This window comes from Rhineura floridana, chromosome 1 (assembly GCF_030035675.1).
Source record: "Rhineura floridana isolate rRhiFlo1 chromosome 1, rRhiFlo1.hap2, whole genome shotgun sequence".
Classification (NCBI taxonomy): domain Eukaryota; kingdom Metazoa; phylum Chordata; class Lepidosauria; order Squamata; family Rhineuridae; genus Rhineura; species Rhineura floridana.
Window position 1 is genome coordinate 104,628,105 of NC_084480.1, and position 16,452 is coordinate 104,644,556.

The 16,452-nt window shown below is 42.6% G+C and overlaps 1 protein-coding gene across 1 annotated transcript in view; it reads left to right on the forward strand.

Annotated features, from left to right (window-relative positions):
- Positions 1-16,452, forward strand: part of ALDH1A1 (aldehyde dehydrogenase 1 family member A1) — a 41,635-nt gene that overhangs the window by 21,348 nt on the left and 3,835 nt on the right. The window contains exons 6-10 of the mRNA XM_061627902.1: positions 2,988-3,116; positions 10,735-10,848; positions 12,509-12,611; positions 12,822-13,006; positions 15,387-15,551. Of these exons, the coding sequence (XP_061483886.1) occupies positions 2,988-3,116; positions 10,735-10,848; positions 12,509-12,611; positions 12,822-13,006; positions 15,387-15,551 (696 nt within the window). The remainder of the gene's footprint in view (positions 1-2,987; positions 3,117-10,734; positions 10,849-12,508; positions 12,612-12,821; positions 13,007-15,386; positions 15,552-16,452) is intronic.

Genomic DNA, 16,452 nt, shown 5'->3' on the forward strand with positions numbered 1-16,452 from the left:
TTTCAAGATATCACTACGAGACATCAAAATCTTTCAAAATTAATTAAGATTGATGTTGACTAAAGTTCTCTCCATGATCCTATTTCTAAAAAAAAAATAATGTCTAGCGAGCTCTACGCTAATTCATTTCCTTTGAGGCTGTAACTAAGAAATGGATGGAGACAACAGGGAAGAATAGAAATGGCCAGTGTGGAATATTACACTTTTCTGTGTTCATCAGTAAACCTATAAGCAATATGTATTTTACATACTGAAAGCACTTTCACAAAGAAATAGACGTTTTGTCCCCTGTCTAATCTTTCTCCTCAACATATCAAAGGACCATTTCACATGACTGTATTTAACATGAAATATCTACAATTGTTACATGATAACTGGACTGGATTGAACAGCTGCCATAGATCTGTTCAGCTGTCAGTGAAAGCTACTTAAGAACATAAGAACATAAGAATATAAGAAGAGCCTGCTGGATCAGGCCAGTGGCCCATCTAGTCCAGCATCCTGTTCTCACAGTGGCCAACCAGGTGCCTGGGGGAAGCCCGCAAGCAGGACCCGAGTGCAAGAACACTCTCCCCTCCTGAGGCTTCCAGCAACTGGTTTTCAGAAGCATGCTGCCTCTGACTAGGGTGGCACAGCACAGCCATCACAGCTAGTAGCCATTGATAGCCCTGTCCTCCATGAATTTGTCTAATCTTCTTTTAAAGCCATCCAAGCTGGTGGCCATTACTGCATCTTGTGGGAGCAAATTCCATAGTTTAACTGTGCGCTGAGTAAAGAAGTACTTCCTTTTGTCTGTCCTGAATCTTCCAACATTCAGCTTCTTTGAATGTCCACGAGTTCTAGTATTATGAGAGAGGGAGAAGAACTTTTCTGTATCCACTTTCTCAATGCCATGCATAATTTTATACACTTCTATCATGTCTCCTCTGACCCGCCTTTTCTCTAAACTAAAAAGCCCCAAATGCTGCAACCTTTCCTCGTAAGGGAGTCGCTCCATCCCCTTGATCATTCTGGTTGCCCTCTTCTGAACCTTTTCCAACTCTATAATATCCTTTTTGAGATGAGGCGACCAGAACTGTACACAGTATTCCAAATGCGGCCGCACCATAGATTTATACAACGGCATTATGATATCGGCTGTTTTATTTTCAATACCTTTCCTAATTATCGCTAGCATGGAATTTGCCTTTTTCACAGCTGCCGCACACTGGGTCGACATTTTCATCGTGCTGTCCACTACAACCCCGAGGTCTCTCTCCTGGTCGGTCACCGCCAGTTCAGACCCCATGAGCGTATATGTGAAATTAAGACTTTTTGCTCCAATATGCATAATTTTACACTTGTTTATATTGACTTCCTGTCATCTCAGTGAATTATAAGATAAATAAGCTTATCACTTGATAACTTATACGGTTATGCAAAAGGGCAGGGACTCTAACTGGGAGAATTGGATAAGGAAAGGACTCCTATCTTGGTACCTTTGCCCCTATGGTCAAGATCAGGGAATGAGGGGGATGTGGCTCTCCAGATGTTTATTTATTTATTTGTTTGTTTCATTTTTAAACCATCCATAGCGAATAGCTCTCTGGGCGGTGTTAAGGGACTTCAACTCCCATCAGCTATAGGCAGCATAGCCAATGATCAGGGGTGATGGTAGTTGTAGTCCAGCAACATCTGGAGAGCAATAAATTTCCCCACCCCGGCTTAGAGCAACCCATAGTCCCCTGCTCAACCAGATGCCCTTGCTGTGTTTTCTTGAACTTTACTGTGCTGTCAACTTTTGAACGGATTCAGAGGCTAAGAAGACACAAAATAGGCTTGTCCAAATACATATACATGCAGATGAGGCCACCACCTTGCTGAAGCTAAGCAGGTCTGGATCTGGTCTGAGCCTGAGTGGGAGAGCACCTAGGAATCGCACATATGCCACCTTGAGTTCCTTGATGAAAGAAAGGCAGGACATAAATGTAAGAAAATACATAAAATACACTGCCCAACACACCAAGTGGCCTGTGACATTGTCCTAAGAGATTTTTCTTCAGCTCAGTGTTGTTATAGCCACACTGAAGGTCAAATAGCCAATACTGCCAATCTGGACTCCTTTGGGAGGAAGGGTGAGATATAAATTTAATAAATAAATATGCAGGCAATTCTCTGTAAGCACATACAAGGCTTAGAAGTCTCCCATGCATTAATGAGCAGAATATATGTGCCATTGTCACATTCTTGATGCTGCCCTCTCTGCTTACGCAGACAGCGTGTTTACAGTTCTGAAGATATTACACACGGTTTGCAGCTCAGCAGACCTCATCCCTAGGTCTATGAGAAGGAGGCAGAGCCAACTATTTTGTAAGATGTTTGAGATCCAAAAAGGAACTATTGTGTTGTGGCCAACAAAGCAATCTAAAGGGAATCATGTTGCAAAGTCCTCCTTCAGTTCCTCCAGGAGGTCCGTTTAACAAAGGGAATCAGGGAGAGAAATGTTTATCAGTCTGATTAATGTAATTCCAGTTCAGGTCAGAATTTGCTTCAGGATTTGGAAAGAATGACTTTGTCTCCTGTAAATGGGAAAGGTGGGTCTGCACAGCAGATGCCACAGCCCAAGCCCGGGAGATGTCCTCTGTGAGACTGAGAGAGCTTCTTCCTGGGCTGTTGCTGCAGAGAGTGGCAGCCTTTTGTGCAGATCTCACAGATCACAGTGGTCTTGTCATCAGAGTCGGTCCCTGAAATAAGCCCTGAGTTGCCATGCGGAAAGGCCAGTGTCCACGTAAGTTCACAGGCATCACATTAACCAAACCCTTAGGCCAATTTCAGTGGGTATTGCAGAGCCCTGCATTCCAGTGACTTTTAATTGCTTATCAACATTGAAAATACGCAAGAAGATCCACAAAGCATCAGAAAGCGTAAAGGATGTGAAGAGAATATGAGGGATGTGAGAAGCTGTTATTATGATTTGTTGGTCACCTATTCTTGCACTGCCTTTTCAGTGGAACTTCCCGCTGGTTATGTTCATTTGGAAGATTGCCCCTGCTCTTTGCTGTGGAAACACAGTGGTCGTCAAGCCTGCAGAGCAAACTCCACTAACTGCTCTTCACATGGGCTCTTTAATTAAAGAGGTGAGTTGTCATAGCAAAGCTGCCATGTGCATGTCCCTAGGTAGGGGGAGGGGGAGTTAATGTGAATTAATGCTTACTTTTACATTGCAGTGCTTATAAACAGTAAGGGCTAGTCTGCTTTGTGTCAGTACAGCATGTCTAACCTTGTCTGGGAGAATTGCAATATGCTGCAAACTACTGAAGCAAATCAAGGGCACGAAGCCTCACATAGCTTTCCAGCTGAAATTGCTCAGAAAACAAATCATTAGCAGCTTAGTAAACTGAAGATCTTGGCAAGCATCATGTCTTCTGAAAGCAAAAAGCAAACAAGAGCTCAGAAAAGCAAAGTGTTTGGTAATAGGGGGGAGTTTCGCATGAGTATCTTGGTAATGAAATTCTTGTCTGCAGTTTGATATTTTAATTTAACATATTGACTGAAATATTTGCCCCACCCATTAATTGAAGAGTAACAGCACAAAACTGTGAAATGTCATGTTTGGTGTGCCCAGGATAAGATGCGCATCAGAAATCACTGTAATTCTAAACATCTTTGCTTAGAAGCAAGTTCTCATTCAAATCAATAGGACTTAGACTAGATGCACCAATGCAAGTCAAATGAGATGGTAATGAGTATCAATAGGTAGGTCTGATGGTTTTCTTCTTGCAGGAAAGCTTTCATTTTAGTTTTAGAGCTGAAGCATTCAAAAATGGGATAGTCCACATGCAATCCAAGGCCCTACAGCCCATCTATCACCTCAGTACTTTCCACCAAGTCATTCTGCTGCATGTGTAGATCAGCCTCACTAAGTTCCGGAGTGTATAAAAGTAACAGGTGCAAGCAGTTTTAGCATTCTGTTGGATTCTTCAAAAAAATGGCATTTGCTATGCAACTTGGAGAGTAGAATGATCTTAAATGGTTCCTGAGCTGTATGATAAGCTAAGAATACTCCTAGCACAGCATGGAGAGGTAACTGAAGGAGAACAGTAAAAGAGTAAAGCTGCAGTTTTCACCCTGTCCACTCAGAAGTAAGTCCTACTGAAATCAATTGAGCTTACTCCCGGATTGCAAACTAAATCGCTGTCCTGTTCACTTATGTCCAGAATAGGGTTGCCAGATTCAATCCCTGAGATTGATCCTGTATCTTTAGGAGAAGAGAAATTCAGCCAAGTGCAGGTGTTCTTGCAACTCTGTAATGAGAAAAACCACAAGGTGGAATTCTTTCTCCTCCCTCCACAACTTTTAAAGGCACAGAAAACCTCTTGGTTGCCAGGCCCAGCCTCAAAGAGGTTTTCTGTGTCTTTAAAAGTTGTGAAGGGGGAAGAGAGAATTCCACCTTGAGGTTTTTCTCATTACAGAGTTGCAAGAACACCTGCACTTGGCTGAATTTCTCTTCTCCTAAAGATACAGAAGCAGTCTAAGGGATTGAACCTGGCAACCCTAGTCCAGAAGGAAGGTAAACAGCAAATAACTGTGGTTATGGCAAATGTTGCTAATTATTAACAGTACAGTAGCCAAAGAAAGTACTAATAAAAGTGACTCAGCATATTTTGCTCTTGCCACAACAACGACGACTCATCTAATGTGTGAGCAAACAGGGAAAAGCCCCCTGCAATTAAGTGGTTGCGAGTCAATAAGTAACACTGCCTGCTAGTGACTGCTCAAAAGTCAGATTATATGTAAATAAAGCCTTAAAGTCAAAAATTCTAATATGGAGGGTATGGATAATATTGTGGATTTTAGCAGATTTTTAAAGCTGGAGCCCTTCAGATGAATGAACCCTAAAGATATACGCAAACAATGTTTGTGTTCCAGTGTTTCTCAAACTGTGGGGCAAGATACAGGGGAACAGGAAAGGTGAGGATCCTGTAGTGGACAGAGACCATTTTCTTTCAACCGCAGAGATTTAGCTTTGCAGCTATCAGAACTTCTGTGTTAACTAAACATGAAAGCTGAAGAGAAACTGGGAGCTTCTGATCCCAGCAACTCCTTCCCTTCCTGTCTTCTTATGTAGCTGGCTGGTTATAAAATAGAGTCTGAGATCCTTGCTCTAGCTGTTTTCTAATGCCAGTCTTGGATTAGCAATTCAGGCTTCTGATCCTTACACATAGTCCCATGGGTTTAAACTAAACCTGTTGAAAAACACCAAGTACCACCAGTTTAACTGGTCTGTGAGTCAATGATCTGGCCATGATCTGGAAATTTCTGACTCTTGATGCTACCAAAATATTAACTGGACTTTTTGAACTGAGCCTCCACCAAAGCTTATATTTTCTAAGCCCCCCCCCCCCCGGCTTCACCCACTCACAAAAGCCTTAAATGCAGCTGTGTGTATGTAGTCCATTGGTATGCACTTTGAGAGCACCCAGATCAGGACATGACAGATCATTTTAAGTCTGATTCACAAGCCAGTCAAACCACACAGTACTTACCAGTTTTCGTTTGTAAAACCTACAGACTAACTCAGTTTAAAAGAAAATACTCTGGCATAACTGACTTTTCATTTGGGCTGTATTACATGACATGATAACAAAGAATATCATGGGGCAGTGGTAAATTCTATGCCATAAAACAGCCTGAAATCTTAAATAAATATGCCATTTTCATCACAGACGATATGCTGAGAAAGGGAGACAGGTTGCTGCCTTATAAGGCAATCTGTCAAGCAAGTCTTCTGTGCAGTCCCTATTATTTGGAGTCTTTCAAGCCCAATTCATTTGCTACAATTGCAGCTGCATAGAATCCACTTCTGCATGGCCCTGCCCCATGGTGGACCATAGAACATAGAAAGCTGCCCTGTGCTGAGTCCTACCATTGATCCATCTAGCTCAGTATTGTCCACACTGACTGGCAATGACTCTCCAGAGTTTCAGGCAGGAGTTTCTCCCAACCCTGTCAGGAGACACCAAGGATTGAACCTGGGACCTTTTCAATGCAAAGGAGACGCTCTTGCTACGGCTTTTCCTCCCAATAAGTTCTAACTTCTGTTAAAACAGGAGCTCCAGCAGGCAGCCAAATGGTCACTTCCAGAGGCGGTCTCTCCCTCCCAGTGATGCAAATACAGACAATAGCTACTATATTATGCACCCCTTGTGGTTCCTATTTGCAAATGTTACTGGTGCGTTTAGGAATCAGACCATGTGGAAGAAGCATTTTTGCCACAACGTTTCACACAGTCGATTCATACATAATCATATAATTGAGTAATTAATCAGGCCTTAATTACCACACTGTGTTCCTATTTTTTTTTTTAAGTTTGTCACTGTATGCTATGCATATTGAAGAGAAAATTTCATGCAAGCTTTTAGGGCCTGCTTATAGGGAAATATAAAACAAAACTTTTGTGATAGACAGCCAGACTGAGGTTGTGGCTAGAGTGCTGGACTTAGACTGTGGTTCAAATCCCTGCTCAGTCACAGAGCTTGCTGTGTGATCTTGTGCCAGTCATTGTCTCTTTGTTCTCAGCTGAACCTAGCCTAGCCTAGCCGACCCAACAGGGTTGTGTTGCGAAAGAGCACCCTCAGGCTTCCAGGAAGAAATGCCTGCTTCTTACAATGAAACTTAAACTATTTTGTTGGTATAACAACCACAACAACAATTAGGGTTGCCATATTGCCCAGTTAGCTGGGTTTTACATGCTGCCTGGTGCCCACTTAGTCCATTAGGTGGCCTGGATTCCCAGCTTTTCATTTTTTTAAACAGCAAGTCTCTTGCCCTTGTAGGTTCAGAGATACAAGGCAAAATGTGGAGGCAGTTTTCTGCCAAATCTTTTTGTGAGAAATCAGCCTGCTCCCACCTTCCTATTGTTCTTAGCCAATGAGGGACACCACAGCTCTCCTGGGAAAATCAAGAATGTTAGTCTGCCTGCCTACTGCATATGCACAGCCTAGCAGTTTAGAAAACTGCACATGCTCACTTGATCAACACATGCAGCTCCACCCCTTATCCACAGTCTTTCTGGTTCAGTCGACAAGGAGAAGCAACTTTGACCTCAATTGCCTCTGTGTCTCAGGGTATGTGTCTTCAGGGGTGAATGCAACAGAAGTGTCTGCCTGCCATCATGGAGGATGGAATAAAGGAGTTTGAATCCACCAAACACTCTCTCCCCTGAACAAATACAAGATGTAAAAGCAAACCTCTCTGTAGAACAATATTAGTATTTGTATTTTCCAGCCCTGCCCCCACCCAGTTAATTGTTGCTTACTCCCAAGTAAAGTTGTGTTGGAATGCAGCTTCACTCACCCTGTTCCCCTGCAGAGCCTCTGTTCAACAATTCAGAAAAGGCTAAAAAGTATTTTTAATACATATCCTTCTTCAAGATGACTGGCTGACATCTCCCCCCCAAAGATCACACAATTTCCTCCCCAAGGATGTGTGTGCGTGTGTATGATTGACTGAAGTAATAGTGAAGTTTTGATTTCTATCTGCATTACAATTTGTAGTGGTGTGTTCATTTCACATTTCTTAATTGTTGGTATAGGCAACTTCTCAGTCACAATTATACAGCCATGAGAGTGGCTGTATACTATAGCCAGCGTGGATTTTTCACATTCCGCAATGTTAAATTGAAAATACCCCCATGCCATTCTGATGCTTCCCATAAGCTCATTTCAAAACAAAACCTTATAAAAATTATAATCCTGAACCAGAGCTTGGAAAAGTTACTTTTTTGAACTACAACTCCCATCAGCCCAATCCAGTGGCCATGCTTCCTGAGGCTGATGGGAGTTGTAGTTTTAAAAAGTAACTTTTCCAAGCTCTGTCCTGAACTCAGAAACACTCGCTTAAGAACCCTCTCAATTTTCATGGCGATACACAAAACAGTCAGAGAGAACAGAGAGTTCCAAGTATAAAAAGAGAGAGAGAAACCCCAGAGCCCTTTTGGACTTTTTTCTCTGAGAGTTCTCATAATCTGTTGAAATTCATTAAAAAGCAGCAATGTTCACAGAGTACCTGTAATCCTAATACTGACCTTGCCCCATACTCTGATCTTCATCTTCTGCAGTTTAAAAGTTCAAAAAATGCCTGGCTGATTTTTAATGAATTTAAGAAAATTTGCATTAGCCTGAATAATAATGTCGGGTATGCTCAGTAAGAACCAACTGTCCGTGTTCTAAAAGCCAGACTCATAGCTGCTGGGCTTGCCTAATCGGGGCCACACCCACACCAGACTTTGATTTCACATGAGACAGTCATGGCTTCCCTCAGAGAATCCTGGGAAGTGTAGATTGTGAAGGGTGTTGAGAGGAGACTCCTGTTCCACTGAGAGAGCTTCAGTGGCCAGACTGGTTTAACAGTCAGCCACTCTGATTGAAGCTCTGTGAGGGGAACAGGGCATCTCCAAGCACCCTTTACTAACTACACTTCCCAGGATTCTTTGAGAGAAGCCATGACTGTCCAAAGTGAACTAAAGTCCTGGTGTGGATGTGGCCAGGGATAGCTTTGGTTTAAATTTGGGTAGGAGGGTACATGTGCCTGCTATAGAATAAAAAGGTGGTGGAAACGCTGAAAAGTAATGATACTGTTCACAATGTTTTCCTTTTGGAAAGCAAAGAGGCTTCCCTTCTGCCCAGTGCCCACCCACCCAATCTCCTCCCCTCCTCCTCCCCTCCCTGCCCCTCCCCCAGGTCAGTGTTGGACTACGACCTGGGAGACCAGGGTTTGAATCCCCACACAGCCATGAAGCTCACTGGGTGACCTTGGGCCAGTCACTGCCTCTCAGCCTCAGAGAAAAGCAATGGTAAAACCACCTCTGAATACCGTTTACCATGAAAACCCTATTCATAGGGTCAACCTAAGTCGGGATTGACTTGAAGGCAGTCCATTTCCATTTTCAAACATGATTGCACAGAAATAAATCTCATTGAATTCAAAAAGTATGCAAATGATCAAACCCACACTCCCTTCTCCTCCCTCCTATCCCCTCCCTCTTGCCCCTTCGCTCTCCCTTCCTTTGCCCCTCCCTCCCCATCCCCTTCCAATCCTCTCCTTCCCCTCCCCCCTCCTCCCCCTCCCCTTCCTCATCCCCATGGTCAGTTTTACCTATCTTAAGCATGATTGCACGGAAGTAAATACCATTGAACTCTATAAGCATGCAAATGATCAAACCTGCCCACCTCTCCCCCTTCCTTTGTCGCCCTCCAATACGCTCCTTCCCCCTCCCCATGGTCAGTTTTTCCTATCCTAACCATGATTACATAGGAGTAAATCCCACTGAAGTCAATAAGCATGCAAATGATCAGACCTGCTTTTCCCCTGCTTCCCTTCTCCTCTCCCTTCCTCCTCCCCTCCCCTCTTATTTCTTCCTCCTCCCCTGCCCACTCCAGCCGTCCCTCCCTCCCCCCCCCGGTCAGTTTTACCTATCCTCAGCATGATTGCATGGGAGTAAATCACACTGAATTCAATAAACATGCAAATGATCAAACCTGTCTTCCCCCCCTCCTGTCTGCTCCCATCCCAGTCCATCCCTCTGCATTTCCTCCCCTCCCCATGCCCTGTGGTCAGTTTCACCCATCCTAAGCATGATTACAGGGGAGTAAATCCCACTGAACTCAATAAGCATGCAAATGATCAATCCATTCTCAGCAAACTTGGACAGGATCCCATTTCTTACCTTCCGGATTAAAAAGCAGGGAAATTCACTAATAGGCAAAAATCCTTGCGGTTTAAGAACGTACCTATAGCCAACAGATATTTCTATCAAACTTTAAAAAGCAGGGAAATTGGGCAGCTATAGTGAATGCACCAGGGAAGCAGGAGACCTGACCTCCTCTCTGAGATATTGTACTACCCTACAAATTTGTCAAAATGCAAACACAATTTGGGTTGGTCTTTCGCAGTCCAATCTACTTGCTGTGTAGCTTGGAAGAATTTGACCTGGCAACCAAGAGGTCTTTTGTATCTTTAAAAGTTGTGCAGGGGTAAGGGAGAAATCCACCTTGTGGTTTTTTTCCCATTACAACGTTGCAAGAACACCTGCACTTGGTTGACTTTCTCTTCTCCTAAAGATACAGGATCAGTCTGAGGCCCTGAACCTGGCAACCCTAGTAAGAATATATGTCTGTATGTCTGTTTCTTCACAGTGGAAGGACAGGATATAAATCATCTTAATAAACAAATATTCCATAATGTTGCAGTATTCTGTAATCTACGCATTTAAGGCTGAAAATGTAATTATTATTTTTTAAAAAACTCCTGACATCCTCCCCAAGTTTTTGGTGGTGATTACTAGGCACAAAAAAAACCCCAATGCAACCTTTAATATGTTTAATTTACATAATTAGCAAATAATTTGCATAATATGCAGATTAGCCTGTCCGGATTTGTGGAACTGGAATATGGCAACCCTAATAATACAACGCAACTGAGGCCTAGTGCCTGTAGTCAGTCATCTTAACAGTTACAGCAGCAGCAGCCCCTATAAGATAGTAGGCACCTTCTCTGAGTATGTACACTTCATTCACCACAATAGTGTTGCCTGCATTTTAGGTTTTTGTGAGGGGGAAAGGGGGAGAGAGGGACCCTGCACATGGTCCTGAGTTTCTTTGAGAAAGGATGAGATGAAATGTAAAGAATAAAACAGATATAATCATTGTACGGCTGAGAGGTAAAACTGCTGTCATTTTTTCCTCTGCTATTCAGGCAGGATTTCCACCCGGGGTAGTGAATATTGTGCCAGGATATGGACCTACTGCTGGCGCAGCCATTTCCAGTCACATGGACGTAGATAAAGTGGCATTCACGGGCTCTACTGAGGTATTTCTCTAATACTGTAAATAATTGTGAACAGAAAGGTCCTCAACTCTCCCACCTGGATTCTGACAAATAATTTAGTGCCTAACTTGTGTTGTGTAATTATGTTAACTTTTTCTGACTGTGAGCTTGTTAAACAATGTCACTAATGATTTGTTGGTTGTTATACCCACCTCAAATACATCTATACAGTGTTTGAATTGAAGGGATATCCCTTCAAGCAAAAGAATTTTGGAAAATAAAATTGATTCTAAATTATAACAAGACTATCTCTAAAGCTTAGGAGGTGATACAAGTTTGCATTTCAAAATGGTGTTTTATTTCTCCCCTTAAATTTGAATGTGTGTGTGTCATGTTTGTGTGTGTATGCACACATTTTTATTTTTCATTTCAGCTTTTTTATATACAGAAAGTTGTATGCTACAAAAAAAATGTAGGTAGCACACCTCCCTCATGGTGAGCATGCTTCATATTTTGCAAAGGGCCACTTTTGAAGATAGGGGGCAAGATATTTCTCACTGTGAGGTTGATGTAAGCAACTGTTAGGCTCCAGCCAGGATGGCACTCCCAGTACTTTCCATGTAATATTTATTTATTATTTATTATTTATTATTTATTTATTACATTTATACCCCACTATTCTTTTCATGACAGAAACCCAAGGTGGCTTACATATGGTTTCCAGGCGGTCTCCCATCCAGGCACTGACTAGACCTGACTCTGCTTAGCTTCAGCAGGGTGTTGGCTTCATGCGCCTTCAACCATAGCCTGGTTAATTAATTAAATAATAGTTAATTATATTCCTAGAATAAGCCTGCTATTGAATCTCAGCTAAATAAGTTGACTGTGGATCCCTTCACTTACACACACACAGTCCAGAGAGAGACTGACAGACAGACAGCTGTGCAGGGGCTACCTTGTAATGTGGTCCCATGGGGCTATGAGATAAAGTTGCACAGTTGGCCTCATATCTTCTTCTTCTTCTTCTTCTTCTTCTTCTTCTTCTTCTTCTTCTTCTTTGTTTCACTCACTTCTCTTAGCAGTGTGGGACCAGACCTTGGGGAAGCAGTTCCTGTGTTGCTGCATGAGTGAAAGCAGCTTGATACAAGAGAGGCCATTTACACACTGGCAGGAGATGAAAATTCTGGCCAGTTTGAGTGGCAGGACTCCTGTTGGCTTCCCAGGAGGATCATTTTAATCATGAGGGTTATTCAGATATTCTGTGAGAAATCCTGGGAAGCTTGAGAGTGACTTCTACCTCCAGAATATGGATATTTTTAAATATATTCTCTTATTAAATCATTGTTAGTCGTAGGTAGCTGTCTTGTTCCAGGGCAGATTGTTTGTACATCTAGCCCCATATTGTCCACTCTGACTGGCAGCAGCTCTCTAAGGGCCTATGCAGAGAAAAATTCTTTTCATCACATACTACCTGATTAACTGGAGATGCCAGGGATTGAACCTGGGACCTTCTGCATGCACCATGATGCATGAACTGATGGTCCTTTCTCTTTATCATAAGGAACAGTGCAGATGTTGCTCTATCAAATTGACCAGAAGTCAGCTTGAACCTCTTGCAAAGGAATGACTGCAGCTCGAATATGATGTTACACTTTCCGTTTGATTCTTGTATGGCTGTTTCATGTTGTGTGTTTTCTTTCAGGTTGGCAAGATGATCAAAGAAGCTGCTGGAAGAAGTAACCTGAAAAGAGTCACCTTGGAACTTGGAGGGAAAAGCCCCAATATCATATTTGCAGATGCTGATTGTGAGTGGCATCTTTCGATTGGATTTCATTTCTTAAAAGCTATCTGTTTGCTCTGTTTTGCAAAGCTTTTTAATGTTGATTTTTTGGGGGGGTGCCTAAGCGAGTGAAAAATTGGATTGTGAAATTACATTACAAGGACTGGTGTTTTTTTAATTTACGACATTGATGAAGATGAGCAATGTAGGCATATACTCTGTCTGTTCTTTGCAGTGGACAGTGCTGTGGAGTTTGCACACATTGGGCTGTTTTACCATCAGGGGCAATGCTGCATAGCTGGATCTAGGATTTTTGTGGAAGAGCAAATATATGATGAGTTTGTGCGTAGGAGTGTTCAGAGAGCTAAGAAAAATGTACTTGGAGACCCAATGACTCCCGGAGTACATCAAGGTCCTCAGGTAAGTTTTAGTAAATCATGTTTTGTATCAGGGTTGTCACCCACAGGTGGGCTCCAAATGCAGACTTCCTGGGAGCTGGGTTGGAAGTTGGGAGCACTGCTTTTTAAGCCACTACAGGTCTTTAGAAAGCTACAGTCCTCCCTGAGCCAGTAGCTTTATAGGAACTTTGCTACCCTTCCCCACTGTGATTGGATCCTGCCCTTTCTAGTCTATGAAGAACCCATCCTTCATGTCAACAGATATTGTGCATCCAGCCACAGATGCATGCCACTTGCATCCTGTTTCGACTCCCACCTAACAGTTCCCTGCTCTCCAGGCCTCTCCTGATTTCTGGGTGAGAGCAGCCTCCCATTCTCTGTTTTCCTCTCCACACCTGCCTACACTGCCTTTAGAGAACTAATCTCAACCTGCCTCTCTAACCAATGCTTCTGCCACACCCTTCAGTCTGATTCCTCAGCTCAACCCTGCAGGGCGGGCTCCAAACATCACCCCAATGTCTGATACTTTGGCAAGCAGACACATATACTTTAGCATGTGTCATTAAGAATGAGGCTTGCCTTGTTTTTTTAGACAACTAGGTTATAACCTCAGAGGCCTTACTGACTGCAATTTTGTGCCTGGATGGACAGTCTGAACCAACTCTTCCTCCTACAAAATAGGCACAGTTAATATAAGTGTCCTCTCCTACCACTATGTTTATGATGACATCAGGAGACTCAGATACTCCTGTGGTTTAACATAGAACTATTGATGAAGAAACTTTCACAGCTCTTTGGAAATTTCATAAACTGTGTATTTCATAAACTGTGTATTCAGTCTGGATTCAAGTGCTCAGGCTGGATTATCTGTAATGCAACAACATGGCTTTGGGGAATAGGAGATGTCAGTATCCAGGACGTGGGTCTGTACTCCCTGCAAGGAGTCTGTAGTGTATGGAATACTACAAAATTGCTATAAATATAGGCCCAATTCTAATGTTGCAGCCACCATAGTCCTCTCCGAGCCTTCCTCAGGTCTAGGACACTCACTTGTAGCAGCAGGAGCAGGGCCGTTCTTCTTTTCCTGCCACTGATGTCACATCGCCATGTTAGTTCCCTTTCCGACTACATGTTCAATGTGCTTGTCTTCAAGGGAACCCTTCATATGAGCAACTGCTCATCCCTAACACAGAAATTGAAATCACACGGAATCCTTATGCATAAGCAGCTGTACATGTGAAGGGGGCCCTTTTCAGATCTCTACGTTCAACACACAAAGTCTGGGGGCAGTGTAGCAACGGGAATGCAACATTGTTGTGGTGGCAGAAGTGCATTGCTGTGCTGCTGCTAGGCATGAGCACACATGAACAAATGTGTTAATGGAGCTTTTATGGCTGTATGCCTGGACAGCCATTTGCAATTGGTTCACCATGTGGATACCCAATCGTGACAAGAGTCATCACAGGGAGTGTGCTGTGGGGACATTTGGCACTGCTATAAAGATTCTCTCCACAATCTGGGTCATCTAAGCAGTAGGTAGCTTTCAAACATCTTGCACTTGCTTCATGGGACCACTGTCATGCTTCAAAAGCTCCCAGCTATCTCCATCTGGTAGCCATGTCATTTGAACCAGTCTTTAGGTGTGCTGGAAAGCAGAGCTCCTGCTGTAACTCACTGTTACTGAAAAACAGCCAAAACTCAACCTTTGAATTATCTTCTATAATCCTCACGTGGATATGTAAAGGATCTAAGACTCTGCACTAAAAATCCCAAACTCTACAGTTAGCCACAAGTCCAGAATTCTGCAGTCAGAACCCACATTGCAAAGCATTGTTGGATAATGACCCTGCCATTTCCAGTACTTTTCCTTTGTTGCAGAATTTGCCAGAAATGATGATACAGTATAAATTAAACAGTGGAGTTCCTCTCTAATCTAATCTAATCCAATCTACTCTAATCTAATCTAAACTGTTTTACTGGTTAGCTCTTGTTAACTGCTATATATAACTGCAGCCTTGAAATCAGTTCCTAAATTCTGAAGTCACTGTGACTTCTGAAGAGTCATTGGTTTGAAACCAGCATCCAAAAATATTTTTTTGAGGGAAAGAGGATAAGGCCCATGCAAAGAGAGGTTAAATTCTTTGGGAGGCATGAATGTAATCTGAGTGAAAGGAGTTTCAGAAAGTCCTTGGCCTGTATAAGCAGTGCCGCTTTTAAAAAATCCTCCTGTGCTTGAAATCCTAATTACTGGACTTCATGGGGAAAGGTGGCAGGAATCCAACATCTCAAAAGGAAGTTGTTGCTTCATCTCTCACTGGTAAAGAGTTTGTTTCTGCTTTGTTAATCTCAAGGCCAAAGAAATGGCTGGAAGAATGATTTATCACTGCAATATTTTTATTTAGATTGATAAGGAGCAGTATGATAGAATACTCACACTCATTGAGAGTGGGAAGAAAGAAGGAGCCAAACTGGAATGTGGAGGAGGCCCTTGGGGAGACAAAGGCTTCTTCATCCAGCCTACAGTTTTCTCTGATGTTACAGATGAGATGCGCATTGCCAAAGAGGAGGTAAGCTAATTCAGAACATTCTGCATTTTGACTCCATTGTATGTTTCAATAGCTGTGCAGGATGTGCCTTTTTAAAGTCAAGCATGTAGATTAGCCTTTACACAGTAATGTGCTTTCCTGCTTGCCCCCAGTCTAGGCTTCTTTAACTAGGTTTTTACAGTATGCACTGTTTACATTCCAGTAGAGTTTGGCTTCTGCTAAAACCTACATTATTCATCTCAGTATCTGCTATGGCCGAAACTAACATAATTAATTTCAATGGAAGGGAAACAGCAAAAGAATGCAGAAAAAGATAATAATTTACATAATGTTTGCAGTCAGAAAAAAAATGTGAATATTACTCCTGTTTGCTTGCTTTCCATTCCTGACCTCGGACAAACATGCACATTGTGGCAATTTCTGCTCCCATTTCCATTTCCAACAGAATTCTCCAACATTCCTACTGTAAATAGAATAATTCATCCATCCCGAGTTCAAATGCTACTTGTCCCACTCCATTTCTTTCTTCCTCTACATGCCAGTATTGTGGAAGAGTTCCCTTCTCCATTGTGTGACTCATACCATGGTAGGGAGCCTTGTAGGTCATCTAGGCCAACTCTGCCTGCCCGATGGAAGAAATCAAGAGCTAAAGCACTTCCAAAAGATATCTAGCCTCTGCTTGAAAACCTCTAGCAAGAAAAAAGCACAACACCCCTCTAGCCAATTGCTTTCATTGTCAAACTGTTCTTACTGTTAACTTAAACCCACTAAATCTATCTAGTCTTACCTTCTGGGACAGCAGAGAACAACCATTTTCTATATGACAGTCCTTCCGGTATTTGGAGAGTGCTATTATGCCCGTTTGAAGCTCCTTACAAGTTCAGAATAAAACCTACAGCAGATTCCACTGCCCCACTGACCT